The sequence below is a fragment of the Condylura cristata genome, unplaced genomic scaffold (assembly GCF_000260355.1).
Source record: "Condylura cristata isolate star-nosed mole 26May11 unplaced genomic scaffold, ConCri1.0 scaffold00026, whole genome shotgun sequence".
NCBI classification, from domain to species: domain Eukaryota; kingdom Metazoa; phylum Chordata; class Mammalia; order Eulipotyphla; family Talpidae; genus Condylura; species Condylura cristata.
In genome coordinates, this window is record NW_004567127.1 from 27,263,858 (window position 1) to 27,280,393 (window position 16,536).

At 35.8% G+C, this 16,536-nt stretch overlaps 1 protein-coding gene and 1 pseudogene across 3 annotated transcripts in view; both read right to left on the reverse strand.

The window, feature by feature from the left end:
• Window positions 1-3,813: 3,813 nt before the first annotated feature.
• LOC101623213 lies at window positions 3,814-6,337 on the reverse strand (annotated as a pseudogene).
• Window positions 6,338-7,667: 1,330 nt separating this feature from the next.
• Window positions 7,668-16,536, reverse strand: part of GABRA1 (gamma-aminobutyric acid (GABA) A receptor, alpha 1) — a 61,752-nt gene continuing 52,883 nt past the window's right edge. For 2 of the 3 annotated variants that reach the window (XM_012730176.1, XM_004689808.2), the window contains 2 exons: window positions 15,507-15,709; window positions 7,668-10,501 (listed from right to left, as the gene is read on the reverse strand). In XM_012730176.1, coding sequence (XP_012585630.1) covers window positions 10,190-10,501; window positions 15,507-15,709 — 515 coding nt within the window. In that variant the 3' untranslated portion in view covers window positions 7,668-10,189. The remainder of the gene's footprint in view (window positions 10,502-15,506; window positions 15,710-16,536) is intronic. The other variant, XM_012730177.1, reaches the window with a different exon arrangement.

The following is a 16,536-nucleotide window of genomic DNA, read 5'->3' on the forward strand; positions in this document are numbered from 1 at the left end:
ATAGATGAAGTCAATAAAAATAAACAACTGGGACTATATCACTAAAAAAAAACATATAAATAAACAAAGGAAAGCATCAAGAAAATGAAAATTTTCTATTCAGTGGTAGACTATTGAGTGGTCAAAAATATTTGCAAATCATTTATCTGAAAAGGGGTTAATACCCCAAATATAAAAGGATCTCATACAATTTAGGAGAAAAAATACAATTAAAAAATTAAGATACAGAAGCGGTGAACATATATTTTTTCCCAAATATATACAGAGGGCCTATAGATGCATGATAAAATGCTCAACATCACTAATCTTTAAAGAAATATAAATCCAACTACAATAAGATATTCCACACATGTTGGAATAGGTATTATAGATAAGAGTTATCAATAGCAAGTGTTAGCGAGGATGTGGAAGAAAAGGGAATCGTTATATACTATTGTGGGAAGTAAATTGGTAAATCCACTGTAAAAGAAGACATTATTCTTCAAAAAATTAAAATGGAGCTACTAGTGAACCAACAACTTCACTTCTGGATATTTATACAAAGAAAATGAAAAGTTTAACCTCCATGTTCACTGTACCGCCATGTTAATTGCAGAAGTATTTACAGTAGTTAAGAAATGGAAACAACTAATCTGTGATTGTATGTATAAGACAATGTGATACACACACACGCACACACACACGCACAGGAATGTCAGCCATACAGAAGAAGGAAAACTTCCATTTTCAACAAAATGGATGGCAGTAGGATCTCATTAAATTTTGGAATCTAAAAACAAATAACAGCGGCCTCCTTGGTGGTGCATGGGGTTAACTCTCAGCACTATGAAGCTATTGCCAGCCACTACAGCATGAGTTCCATCTCCAGCCAGTGAGCTAACCCACATGGCACAGTGGCACAGCAGACCTCTCCTGGTCCACCCACTGCTCCCCTCAGCAGTGTATTTAAGTAGATCTGCCTGTCCTGCTCCCTAGTCTGTCTCTGGTCAATCTTCCCCCCTACCCCCACACCCACACTGCTGGCCTATATCCCAGTTCTTGTATACATAAATAAATAAAATCTTAAAAAGAAATAACAGACAAGCCTGTAGATACATAACAGACTTGTGGGTTGGCAGAGGTAGAGGTGTGGGTATGAAGGAAGTGGATAAAGGAATCAATAGGAAATGTGACATAATCTTATTGTTTCAGTTTGCATTTTCCTAATGACTAATGATACTGATCATCTTTGTATGTGGTTATTATACATTTCTTTATATCTGTTCAGAAGATTAGCAAATTTTTAATGAATTGTCTTACTGTTTTAAAAGATCTTATTATATTCTGACTGTATATACATTATCATATATAAATATTTCCTTTGAGATCATGATTCTGTTTTTTTTCCCTCATTTATCTAATTTTTTTAAGCACAAGCATTTCTAATTTCAATGTGTAAGTGACCATGCTTATTCTTTCTGTAGGTTTTGATTTTGGTGTATACAGGTGATATTAATATAACACAAACTCCAGAAGATTTTCACTTTTCTTCTAGATAGTTTATTGCTTTAACTGTTATATTTAGACCTATAGTTTATTTGGAGCTGATTTTGTGTGCAATGTGAGAAAATAGTCTATTTTTTCCCTTGATTTCTTATATCATTTTTCTTCTCTCTGTGTTTTAGTATCTACTCTTGGGTTAAATAGGCACTTCTACTGCATCATTTTACTTACTTTGTTGTGTTCTGACCTGTTTTGCTTTCACTATTTGAGTTTTTTGGTTAATGATCACTCTGAAGTTAAAATACACTTCTTAATTTATCTGTCTACTTTAGACTGATGCCAACTTAAATTCTAATATATGTCAGAAATACTTCCTCCAAGTATAGACTCCTTGTCCTCTACCTCCTTTGTGATAATAACATTATGTTATATCCATAAATATTATGAAGACCAAAATGCATTTTATAGCACCGCTTAATAATTACTGGTTTATGTAATCTCACAACCTTAAATCAGTAAAAAATATTTACTCATACTGTATTAAATACTTAATACAGTTACCATGTCTGGAACTTCTTACCTTTTCTTGTGATTTCAGCCTACCATCTGGTGCCATCTGCTTGTTTTGTTATAGCATTATTCATTTTTCTTGATATTGTAACATATATTGCATTTTCATTGTCAGAGCTCAAGAATACAATTTTCAAGTTATTACTTTAAGCAATAGTATTATGTTTTTTAAAACATCTGTTAGAGACCAGCAAAAATATTTGTACTTTTTTTTTTTTTTAAAGATTTATTTATTTGTGCATACGGGTACAGGCCAGAAGCTCAGGGGTGGTGAGAGGCTTCACCAGAGACAGAGTGGGGCGCAGAACAGGCAGATCGACGAAGTACACTGCTGAGGGGAGCAGCGGGTGGGTCAGGAGAGGTCTGCCACACCATGTGGTCACCTCCGGGGCAGGCGGGAATCGAACTCATGAGGAAGCGGCTTTAGATTCTCAGTGCTGTGCTTTAACCCACTGCGCCACCAGGGAGGGCCCAATATTTGTACTTTTTTATAATTACTTACCTATAATTACCTTTACTGGTACTTTTTCTTTATGGAAATTCAAAATTTCATCTGGAGCCACTTCCTTTTAATCGAAGAACTCCCTTAATATATTTTGGAGAGCAGTGAATTCTCTTCATCTGAGAATGATTTTATTTCATCTACATATTTTGACAGATAGTTTTGTTAGATATGGAATTCTTGTTGACATTTCCTTTTTAACACTTTAAACTTATTAACCCAATACTGTTTTGGCTTTTTCTGTTGATTATCCAGCTATTAATCAAGCCGTTGGTATGATATGTGCACTTTTCTCTTGATATGTTTGGGAGTTTGAACCTTTTTTTTAACATTTGGACTAAGATAAGTTGAGGGGTGCATTATTTATGTGTATTCTTTTTTGGAGTTTATTGAGATATTCCCCCCCTTAATCCGGTTACATGGTTTTTTGTTTTTGTTTTTTTGTTGTTAATATAACTTTCTCTAAAAATGAGTGAATTAATTATCTATTTGATCTCAGTAAATGCCATGTTCTTTTCTTTTTACCTTTTGTGGTAGCATTGACTTACAACATTGTATATGAGTCAGAGGAATAGGTTTAACACTCCTCAGATGTGCATCACCATAATACACCCACCCAGAAGAACCATACCCCTTTATAGTATATGACTGAGCAATGTTTGGATGATCTACAGAAAAATGTTTTCTCATCACATTTTGGGCAATGTCCAGCCATTCTTTATCTTTTTAAAGATTTATTTATTTATGCATACAAGAACTGGGGTACAGGCCAGAGGTTCAGGGGTGAGAGGATTCATCAGAGACATTGGGGAGCAGAACAGGCAGATTGACTGAAACACACTGCTGAGGGGAGCAGTGGATAGCTCTCTGACTGGGGATTGAGCTTGTGCCATAGTGGTTGAGGATAGTTTCAAAATGCTGTGCTTTGAGGTCCCCATTATTTCTTTAAATAATGTTTTACTTTATGTCTCTCCTCTTTCATATTCATGTTCTTGATGATATCCCACCAATGTTTGAGATTTTTATTTTTCTTTTATTATATTTCATCATGTTATTTAATATGGTTATCCCTATTGATTTGTTTTCTCAAATATGCTCTTATGTTCCTCTAACTTCTTCATTTACATTTTTATTTCTAAATTTGTAGATTTTTTTTTTTTTCGGGTGCAGACCTGGATTTAATGTCATGGAACTTGCTGGGTTTTTCTCACAACACAGATGAAGAGTTAGTAACTCCCGGACCCCCAAGGAGGAGCCGGTTAACTCTTGAACCCAAAGATGCCTTAGATGTACCCAATGAGGCCACTCTTGGTCTTCTGTTCCAGCTTGTCCTCCAGGGGTGGGAAAGCCACGTGGTTGAAAGCCTGGTGGAACAACAAGGGCTTGCAAGGAACAGGCTGGAACCCGGGGGGGCAGGGGGGAGGGAATGCATCAGGCCAGCCTGCTTGGTGATGAGGGAAGGGTCCATGCAGAAAGTCTCAAAGCGTTCGACCAGAGGGTTGCTGTCCTTGATTTGGGAGGAGACCTCTGTTTGACAGGGGTCGCTTGTGTCCAAGATTGCTGCCGCCTGCAAGTAGCACTTCTGCGATCTCACTTGCATGGTGAGCTCCTGCACATCAGGCAAGTCCTTCAGTCTGTTCTGGAGGCTCCGGCGTTGGAACTGGCTTCATTTGCGTATTTCAGGACTTGGTCATACAGGACAAGGGCCTCGCCCCACTTCTTCACCTACACATAGGACTGTGCAGTGAAGAAAAACCTGTAAGCCTAGTACACCAGGGTCTTGAAGCCTAGCTCCTTCTGGAAGTCTCTGCCCTCCTCTAAGCCAGGAAGCTGATGCAAATCCACCAGATTCTGCAGAATGATATCATAGAGCCAGATCAAGACCTGGGGGCTAGGGTGGGGGTGGGGTAGGGGTTTGGGGGGATGTGGGGCGGGTGAGGACTTGCTGTTGTCTTCCGGCTGCTGCTGCACAGCAGCATCTGCAGGCCTTTCGCTATGCTTTCGTTTCACTTGATCGCTGTCGACAGCTTGATGTGGGTCAAATAGCTGTGCTGCATCAAGGGTGTAATCTCTCTGTTTCTGGTCGGGCTTCAGCTCTTCCTGAACTGCGTTCTGGCACTCGCTGAGCAAGGATTGGAACAGACGCTCCTCGGCTTCTTCACTTTCAGCCTGGGCAATGACCCTTTGATATCAGCCAGTCCTAGAAGATCCTCATTTTGTCGCTTTTCACCGGAACCGTCCTCCCTCTCCACTCCACCGCCCTCATGGTAGCTGCCAGCTTGGCTCGGGTGGAGTGATAAGTGCCTCCAGTTTTTCAGCCAGCAGCCCTTCGGTACCCACAGGGCAAAATCCTCATCTGCATAAATTCGTTGATAGTTGACTGTTCCCCGATGTTGTACGCGCAGTAATGGATGTTGGACAAGATCTACTCCATGCGCTAGTTGTACAGCATGGCCTACTTCTCTGTGAACGCTCTGGCCATCTTCTCGCAGATGGTCTTGTACTTGTTAAAGGCCTCAGTGGCAGCTTTCCACTCCCGATGCTCAAAGCATAGCGTCCCTGCCAGGTATGCGGTGTCTGCCTAGACCTCCTGCTTGGTCTTGGTATCTACGCGGCTGCCGAGTACAAGCCCTCCAACTCCGTGTACTTCACAGATTTGCAGAGACCGGATAGTAGGTGGAAGCGTTTTCGGGATTTGGTGTTGGCCTCCTGTTTGAGCTGCATGGCGTAACTCCAGCCTCTTTCAGCATTCATCAGAACCAGAAGCAAGTACCCGCTATTGGTCAGAAGCTCTTCAGTCACCTTCCCTGTGAATGTCTTGCGGAGCCGCCTCTGTCTGTGGGTGCAGTAGACCCTGTACCTCTGAAGTCTCCATGCTTTAAATTTATCTCTTATGTTTTCTGTATGTTTCTTGAGATTTTCTGTTCAATGTGTCATTACCATAATGCTTTATTTAAATACTGCTTTTTCATTCTTTGAAAATACTTACTATACTGCTTTGAAAACCACTAAGTGTAATATCTGGCCCCAGAAATAAAAAACATAAACCCTCTCGGAGACAGTCTCTTTTGATGACTTTTTTTTACTCTGGAACACATTTTTCTATTTATTTGCATGTCACCTAATATTTTAAATAACTTATTATGGTATCTCTGCATTATTATTACACCTAGAGATTTTTCTCTCCCATTTGTTGATTTGGTTTGTTAATGCCTGGCTTGTATAATTTTGCAAATCCTGTTTTCTGATGGTAGTCCCATCAGGTTTGCCCATTAACATATCTAGTAGACAGGCCATGACTGGTCAGAAGATGTGCTAAAATACCTTGATTTAGTAAGTCTTCCCACTTTTACCAATAGAGCTATGTATGTGCTGGATAACTCATTATGTTTTGTACTCTTTACAAGTATTTCCCTAGTTTTGCCATCTTCTGGCCCCCCTTGTGTCTCCACTGCATATGCAGAAGACTCTATCTTCAACCAGAGGTGTGTAAACATCTAGGACCCTCTGTAGTCTTTCTTGAGTCTGAATGCAACTTGTGCTAGGTGCATCCCTTCAGGATATTTGGAACTTATCATGGCCCTCCTTGGGTGTCTTATTTTCACTATCCTCCTCATGAAACTTGCAAGTATATATATACTTTGTACATTTATCCTTATATAAAATATTGTGACTTTACACTCAGATTTTCTATGAGATTATGAGCTTTCCAGGATTGTACTGTCATTTTTATCTCTGTAATATCAGTACCTGTATCAGTAACTGATTCCAGGATGTCTCCATGGTCCAATACATTTTTAAATCTCTTATTTTCATGTCTCATCTTGGATCACTAGTATCTGTATCCTCAGTTTTCTAACCTTATGAAGAATGGCAGTATGCTTCTGCTTTAAATATCCTAGGAGTCTTTCCCTTTATCATAATATTTATATTATTATCTTGTGCCTGATTCTCTGTCTTCCTCTGCCATAATAACAGTGATTTCCAAAAGGAAAAAGACCATGAAACATTTGACTCTACATCCCTACAAAATTATGTAGTTCTTAGTACAGAGCAGAGACTCAACAACTGTTAAGTAGAATTTAGTTTGATTAAATTAGCATTTGTAGTCAATTTATTTGATTGAAATGTGATTAACATATAAACAAATCAGATAATTTTTATTGTTGGTCGCAGAGCTCGGTAGGTTTTAACTAACAGGTTTAATGATATTCAAGCAGATTGTCTGCAGTAATGACATTGCCCATTCTTATTTTTACTCTTTTCATTGTTAACATGGTGAGCATTAACATGGATGTAGTTTGATACTCTAAGTAGTCAGTATTTGTTATATTTTTTGTATGCCAAGAAATAAGTGAATTACTCAGATAGTTTAATGGGCCATTTTATTAAGATTGTTAATTGGTTAAAGGAATTTAAAAATTATTATGCTAAGTCTTAACTCATATTTTGGAAAGGTTTATGTTTTATTTGTTAAAATACAATTTATTTTAACCTAAAAACATAAAGATTTTGCCTCATATGACTTTGTCTTCAGAAAGCAAGTATAGCTTTATGATTTTCCCTGAAAGGACTTCTGTGTTGCCTTTCAAGTGATTATATTTTGTACTTTAATCTGACCTTGTGATTATAGAAATATTAAGGAAAGTATATGTTTAAGGTGTAGAGCAATGATTATCAATCTTGGCTACATGGTAAATGTTCCTTAACATGTGGAGGTGGAGGAAATTTTTGAAAAGGCAATGTTTAGAGTTTTTCCCCAAAGCACTTAAACCTTCTCCACAGAGTAGATCAGAAATAAATTGTTATGTTAATATATAAACAAACTCTACTATTATCTCTGAGTCTTTTCTATTTGTATCTTACACATTTTAAGATGAAGTACTGCTAGTAACACTAGATGCCAGGTGTTTCATAATTACCTGCTGAAAAGTGATCCTTTTAAAATCAAAGTTTAGGTTATGCACTTGGTGTATATTCTCTTATCTCTTGAATAGCCTCTATTCCTGCAACCACTTCATACTTTTAGGTGCCCAATCTTAGAAATGTTCTAAATAGGGTGATGGACAGTTCTATTGATGATATAAGAAGAGAGTCAAACATTCCGTTTTTGTTATTGAATAATGTTAGCTTTATTATTATAGTAGAATACAGTGTGACAAAATTAAGAGCTTTTGCTAAACTCTGTAAAGCAATACATGCATCTGCCATAAACAACCTCAATTCATGTTAGGTTTTATTGCCACTTCACTGCACTAAGGTGCAATAAACATTCAGTGTCAACTTTTAAAAAATTTTCCTGGGAGTAAACAGGAACTGTCCTCTATAAGAGTGCATCTTTATTTTCAAGGAAGACTTAACTAGAATTACATGGTTTAGCAAAGCACTGTAGAAAAGCTACAGAGAATAATTTGTGATAAATTGTGCAGTCAATTTATACAATAGAATACTATCCACATGAACTAACAAACTAAGAAATGATAGAGATGCAGTCATTGCATAGCAGAAAGCAGACTAATAAGAAATATTCACATCTAATGTCAAAATACAGACCAAAAGTTAGGAATGAGGAATCTGGAAGGTCATATGTTCTTAATAAACACAGTAGGTTAACGTCGAAAAATAACAAGATAAACAGCAACACAGAAGTTAGAGCCATTTTTTTTATTTCATTTTATATATATGATATCTACATATGATACCAGAGGATGAAATTTTCTAGGTTCAACTTTATATGCCTGGCTCATAAAATTTAGGCAGGACCAAATCAAACAGTAAAGCACATTGAAAAAGAAAGCCAGAGTTTGTTGAGGAAACTACAAACAGTGTATTTTCCTACATCATTGGATAGCAGCTTTTTGTGAAAAACATCACGCAAAACTTAGGTATGGATGGATCCCAACTGTCTTATTTGGCAATTATGCTGACAAGTTTGTGTTGTACTACTCTAAATGTGTTTAGACCATGACCTGTGGATTCTGGACACTAATTTTAAATATCTCTGAAACTCTGTCAGACAAAAGGAGACTTCAAAAATACCTTCTGCATAAATAGCTATGTCTAAAACATCTGGGAAGTAATGAAACAGACTAGAATTTTCATAGGGTATATTAATGAATCTCTTGTAGTTAAAGCCCTTACATAGTATACCTACAAATGTATTGCTACGGTATAAATGAAATGTAATAATATTACTCAATAAAAGCTATTTCCTGTACATTCTTTCATGTATTTTTATATTTAATGCTACATATGGTACAATACTTATTGAAATAGTTGGTATCAGCAAAGATAGTATAATATACAGTTGATTTTCTAGCTCTCACTAATGCTTTTCCACTTTCTATTTTACAAGAGCCTAAACTTGGGGAACGCAGCATGAGTTGAGCAGATAGCAACTGATTTGCTACTGTACACCAGGCAGGGCAACAGTTTGAGATGATAAGCTTTCTTCAAATAAGCATACCCATATGTTTTTAATTTCCATCTGATTTCTATGTACTGTTCTGTTCTTAAATGCAGGCTCTAAATGTATTTCCTTAGCACTTAACAACATTCTAACAGCTAAGAGTGGTGAGTCCTACACGATATTTTAAGAACTTAACTTTAAAAAAAGTAAAAAATGTACAATCTCATGCTTTTTATTTACATATATAATTTATATATTCTATTTTTGTTTGCTAGTCATAAAGTTCAATCTAAAAGCTTTTAATGTACTGTTATATAAAATAATACATTCAACAATTCTAGAGCTTGCAAAATATTTTTGCCCCTCTAAAAACATCTTCATAATAAGAATCAAGTGATTATTGTGACCATGTGCTATCTGGAAATAGGATGGAAAGGGAATCTTTTTCAATTATTTCACTTTATCTTTAATTGTGTGAAAGTCTTTGTTTGAATGATTCCTCATGGAGTCTAGTGTAAAAGCTCAGATGATAGCAAAGTAACCTATTTAAAGTATTTCTCTCCATTAGTTAAATGTGTCTACAGTGTGAAATTGCATCTTTGCCTATGCAATTTCCATGAATTTTAAAATAACATTTAACAACAAAATAATGTATTAAACATTTTTAAAAGGAGAAAGAACAGAGACTTTTAGCTTTGGAAATGAAATGTTAAAGCTATCCATCAGTTTAAAAACGAACAAAAATGTACGCATACCATAGTTTGTGCAATAAAGACAGATTTTTAAAAATCTTTCTTTGTTAAATATTATAATTTACTCTTTTAACTACCTTCCCATAAAAATATTTTGACATATACATTTTTTTAAAATTATTTGGAAATATATATCTACAAATGACCTGGAGTTACAGATAAGTTTTTATTTTTACTCTACTTTTTCTCCTATCTTTGGACCCACTTCCCCCTCTTTTCCTCTTTCATGTTTTGTCTCCTTTGTTTAGGTTTTGCTCTGGAGCTCTCTCTATCTCAGAATCCTGTCTCTCAGCTGAATATTCTGTTCTGCTTGGGACTGCCAGACAGGGGTTTGTTGTTCTTGTATGAATTATGGAAATTAGGGAACCTTCAAATTCTTAAGACAGAGGCAATAAAGCAGATGGGAATCATTGCATTGAGAACAGAAAGCAATTCCCATTGTGGTGGACTGAACAGCAGCATGGACGTACAGACCTATTGATGTGGAGTGGGGGCTTTGAGCTGAGGCTCACGGTTTAAATATGTCGCCCAATAGACCAAGTTAAAGATTCCAAATAGCAGTGGGAAGGCTATTCTTGACAGTCGGTCAATTTTACTGACACTGTTAAAGGTTTTCTTGGGTTCTGGTGGTTTTGTCTCCGGTTTCACTTCTTTTGGTTCTATTGTTGCACTTTTAGCAATGGTTGCCAAGCCAGGGTCACCCCTTGCCAGATTAGGGGTATAGCTGGTTGCTGTGGGAGCATAAGTGTTGTTTTTCTTGATGAGAGGATCCTTCACTTTTTTTGGCTGTAGGAGGAAAGAGCAAAAACATTCTGTTTAGTGAACTGTGGGAAGTTTATAAATTGCTAAGCAAAGTGACCTTTGCTTTGGAAAATAAATCAGTGCTTTATTTAAAATATAAGGAATGTAATTTATAACTTTATTACTGAGCTAAATTCAAAATAAAGACACAGACTTCCAATTAGAAAAGGAGTAAATTCTGGACAATTTAGTAGCAATATGATGATTAAAGTTAATAATACTGGGACCTCCTTGGTAAAGCAAGGGGTTAAGTCTCAGCATTATGAAACAATCTGCAACCTATGTGGTCTGAGTTCGATTCCCAGTCAGGGAGATTAAATTAATCAACAAGGCACAGCAGACCTCTCCTGTCTTGCCCACTGCTCCTCTCGGCATTGTATTACAGTCAGTTGTCTGTCTGCTCCCCACTGTGTCTCTAGTGAATCCTCTCATCACCCCACCTCTGGTCTGTATCCCAGCTCTTCTCTGCATAAATAAACAAATCTTTAAAATAATAAAAATAGTGTGTTGTGTACTTGAAAGTTGTTGGGAGAGTATGTCTTAAAAATGTTCTCTTAACAAAAGAGAAATAATTATGTGATAGAATATTATTACCATTTCTAGGTATTTATCCTATAAGTATAGGAAAACATTAAAAAGGTATCTACACCCCTATGTTCAAAGTAGCATTTTCCAAAATTGCCAACACTTAGAATTAACCTAAATGCCCTTCTACAGATGTATGTATACTCAATGAAATGCAGCTCCTCTGTTAAATTAGATGAAAACTTGTCTTTTGTGACAGCATAGTTGGAACTTGAGGCAATTTATACTAAGTGAAATGTCAGAAATAAGACAGGTACTGTTTTGTTTCACTCTTACATGGAATATAAATAACTAAAAGCAAACAAATGGAAAAACACAACAGAAATAGCTCAGACTCTGAAAAATACAGTGGTTACCAGAGAGAAAGGAGAAGGATAGTAGGGAATGAAGAGTGGAGAAGAGTCATTTGGGCAATGTGATGGCACTAGAGTTTGGTAGTAAGACAGGGAAATACACATGTTGAGGTGTGAAGCTGTATTCCTGAAATCATACAGTTTGTAAATGATTAGTAAATCAGTGTAATTTCACTTAAAAATAATAATATAATTTTTGTTTTGTGTACATGCTATGGTGATATTATTGATTTGCTGTACTTATTAAACTTAATTTTGGTTTGTACTTTCTAGACCATTTTAGATTACATGACTAGCTCACATTTGTGCTCACTTACCTTTCTGCTAAAGAATACCAGTCTAAAAAGTGGTTTTCATCTCGTATGCATGCTGAATCACCATTTAAATTTTTAAAGTATAAATGAGTGGCTTAGGCACACTGTCATATTTTGAGTCAAAATTCCTAGGGAATGGAGCCTAGTCTTGACATTGTAAAAACAAACAAATAAACAAAACAAAAACAACAACACAGACTTCATGGATGAACTGCTAATCTTGACCTTACTCTCTTTGCATAATTTATGCCTTTATTATAAAAAGAAAATAAGAGGGCCCTCCCTGGTGGCACAGCGGGGTAAGGCACAGCATTAAGATGCTAAAGCCACTTTAGCATGAATTCATCCCAGCCTGCCCCACAGGTGATCCACAAGGCATCGCAGACCTCCCCTGAACCTCCCGCTGCTTCCCTCAACAGTGTACTTGTCAGTCTGTTGTTCTGCGACCCTCTCTGTCTCTGGTGAATCCTCTCACGGTCCCTGCACCTCTGGCCTGTACCCTAGTTCTGTGTGCATAAATAAATAAATAAAACTTTCCAAAAAATAAAAATAAGATTTTACTTCCTGATAATATGATACTTTTCACAAAACACAGTAGTAAGTATTTTAATAGGTTAATGTATTGTCCTGTTCTTTCTTCTCCTCTTTAAGTCTTTAAACTTATATTAGGACTACAAGAAAGGCCCAGATTAGATTTTTTGTATTATTTCACTATAAGTAAGTCCACTTATTTTAAGTGTACATACATTATTTTAGATTTGGTTAAGCTTTATGAGAGATAGAAAATTTCACTAGTAGTTGCACAAAAGTAAAATAAAAATGATTTTCTTTAAATGTGGCCCTTATAACTATTATCTATCAAAAGTACATATGATTTATTTCAACACAGACAGCTGTATTGGTCTTGCATTAAGCCTGTTTCCTAAGAACTAAGAGTTGTGATATTCGATACATAAAAAAAAATATGTCCTTGAGCTAAAAATGTGTATTTTCTCCAATGTTAAAGAGAGGTAATGGTTTCCAGGCCAACTAAAATTTAAGCGATGACCATCCTATTAGATTCCTTTGCAAAAAGGATTTCTTAGATAAGAGTTTATATTACTGATAGATTTTATCTCTCCAGTATCAATTTATCATAATACCCTAATACTAAAATTTTTCAAGATGTGATGTTTTGTTTTAAAAAATCATATTAAGTAGAATTAAAAAAAATTTGGCTTGTCAGGAAATGCAGTTTTTCATCTTTTCATTTCTGGATTCATTCCCTCATGTTCTTTAAGAATATAGTATTTAGTTTATCAATTAAATGTATGAGGTTGGATCTTATATTTGATAATGTGATCACTATATAAAGTGATTACCTGTGGGGATTTTCTTTTTATCTTCATTATATACATTGTTACAGAATGAAAATTTAATCCTCCTGAAAATATTCACCTGATCACAGAGAAATTATTAATTTTCTCATTGTCAAATGAATCTTGGATCATATTGTGATCATACTCCCTATAATAAGCAAATCAAATTGGTAAAGCCCTGAGAAGATTTTTTACAGAGGCACAGATAATTTATAGAAAATAATTGTCACCCTCATTAGCTACATATACAGATTTATTTATTTATATATGTGTATATAATTTGTAAATCTATGTAAATAAAATGTGACTATACCTATTTATGGATATTGAATGACATGGCATATGCACTGTTAATGCTTTATATATTTTATTTGAGACCTCGCACTTAAAAGATTAATAACAGGGTCAGGCAGATGAGTATAAACTAACAGTGGGCTCACCTCCAATGTCTTAACCCACTGTTCACCTTATGTACATATGGGATATGCTTGCTCTAAAGCAAGATGAATTCCAAGGATGGTTTCTGGAACACATGGAGTATAGTAGCATATTTTATACAGACACTTTACTTGTACTATGAATGAGATCACTGAGGTGTTTGATTCATTTGTAGCTAAGGGGTAAATCTGTAAGTTTTTTTTTTCCCTTGGGCAACTATTTCTTATTTGTAGTTGATTGCATATCATATAGCCAGTAATTCTTCTATATTATAATCCCTCTCAGACACCTTAGTATACAGTGACTCTGTGATATACTATGCAGCATTACTTATGTGTATTTGACCACAAAACTGTATTTTCAAGGGTTGTATTAAGAGACTAGTATCCTTTAAAGAATTTGGGAAAGCTTCTGTAGGGTGACTTCTAGATGTCTCACATCTCTGTCTCTGACTTTGTCCTTTCCTCCATTCCAAAATTTATTTGCATTTTGGCATATAGCAGCTCCTCAGATAACTTTGTTTCATTAAAATGTGAATAAGAGGCCCTCCCTGGTGGCGCAGCGGGTTAAAGCACAGCACTGAGAATCTGAAGCCACTTCCGCGTGAGTTCGATTCCCGCCTGCCCCGGAGGAGACCACATGGCGAGCCAGACCTCTCCTGACCCGCCCGCTGCTCCCCTCAGCAGTGTACTTCGTCGATCTGCCTGTTCTGCTCCCCACTCTGTCTCTGGTGAAGCCTCTCACCGCCCCTGAGCCTCTGGCCTGTACCCCAGTTCTGTATGAATAAATAAATAAATCTTAAAAAAAAAAAATGTGAATAAGAAAATAAGGATTCCTGGTAAGGACTACTGACTATATGGATTTGCGTGTTCTGCTTCGGTATTCTAGTCTCTCAAAGACATGCATGTGAAGTTTACTGATAGGCCTCAGTTGTTCCAATTTGATAGTGTGTGTGTGTATGTGTGTGTGTGTGTGTGTGTGTGTGCAGATAGATATCCTGTAATGGAAGGGTATCTTGTTGAGGGTTGGGTTTCACATTGTACCCTAAGGCACTGGAAGAGTCTGGTCATCAAAACCTTGAACTAGACTGACCTGGTTGGAAAACGAATGAATCGATGACTGAATGGCTATAAAGGGCTGTTGAATATATTAGAAGTGTTTATAATCTTTATTCAGAAGTTTGGTGATATTTTTGTGACTCAAAATATATCATAGTTTCATTGGACACACCTCTTGTTTATATCAACCAGTTAGTTTCATTGCATGTTACTTTGCTTAAAATTACAATTTCTAATGTGCTATATGACTATATTTTTTCCTTCAAATTGTAGAACTAGAAATAGTTCCCCCACTATATTTTTTCCTTCAAATTCTAGAACTAGAAATAGTTCCCCCCCCCATGCTTTAAATTCAACTCTAAATTGGTTCTAATAAAGAAATTAGAATTGTCTAATGGGAAGAATTTTTCTGTTATGCTCTCCAAAATATTTTGGGATTAGAAGAACCTTCTAAAGATTAGAAAAAAGTATATTTTGCAAACTCAATTCAGTTGAAACAATATTTGTATACTGTTATATTCAGAAAATACCCATAAGATGATTCCAAGTTAAAAAAAAAAAAACTGTAATGGTTTTGATACGTTCATCTCCTGTCATGTTTGTTTAAATGTTTCCTAAATTATTAGAAATGGCAGGAAAATGTATTATACAGAAATGTTCACCTATGTGTCTTTCCTTTATGTCCTTCATTTTGCTCTGCATATCTGTTCATTCAAACAACCTCTTTTTTTTTTTTTTATCATTGTACATAGTTCATTTATGGTATAAGAAAACAAGAATCCTCATTACCCTCTCTGCCTCTGCATTCTTCATTCTCTCATGTCAAGACATTCCATATCATGGATTTAAAGACATAACAGTGATGTATCATGGGAGATAGTTACCTTTTCTGGAACCACACTTTTGCCATCCCATGCATAACCTCGCTTGGTGAAATAGTTCACTGTAGCGAACTCAATCAAAGCCGAAAAGACAAAGGCATAGCACACTGCAATAAACCAGTCCATAGCAGTTGCATAAGCCACTTTTGGAAGGGAATTTCTGGCACTGATACTTAATGTTGTCATGGTGAGCACAGTTGTTACACCTGGAAAGAAATAATTTAATAAATTTTGCCCATAGAAGATACTGTCATTCCATATGTCTAAAGCTCAGCATTTGAAATAAAAAGCATGCTTCTGAGTCACAATATATCCTTGATCCTGAGGTCTGTTTGACATTCTATCTGTATATATCAAATGTATAAACCAAGAAGGTAATAGTTTCTTCACAATTGATAACTTATAGATAACTGAATTATCTTGAGATAATAATTTCTTACATTATTATATTATATTACATATCTTCTGCTATTATATTACTTCTGATCCTGGAATAACTACTGTTTTAAAGAAATTCTCAGGACACTTAAATCACATAGCTCAGAAGGTGAACCAAAATTTGAATACGTTTGTCTGATTCAAATGAGCACAATCTCCCTTCTGCTAATGCACCTAACTTTCCTTATTCTGTAAATCCATTCTTACTATTTAAAATTACCTATATTCAAAGCAATTTCAATTCATTCATATTTATCTTATTTAATAGGCATGTGAGTGATGACATCTATTAATATTCATTTAACAAGTTCTCAATCTACTATATATAATGCAGTTTACCAGGTACAATGTTCTAAGAATCCTTTAAAAAATATATATATATATATATATATATATATATAAAAGAACAAACAAAACAAATAATTTATTGCAGCCCAGTAAGTCCAGTAGAGGTCTTCAGGCTACATGAAGTGGAGAAATTCCTGACCTCTTCAGCTGGCTAGCCCCATCCTCACATAGTGAGGTGGCTGCTTTCTCTGTGTGACTTTACCTCATTCAATATATCCTAGTTTTCCATAACTTTCTTTATTATATA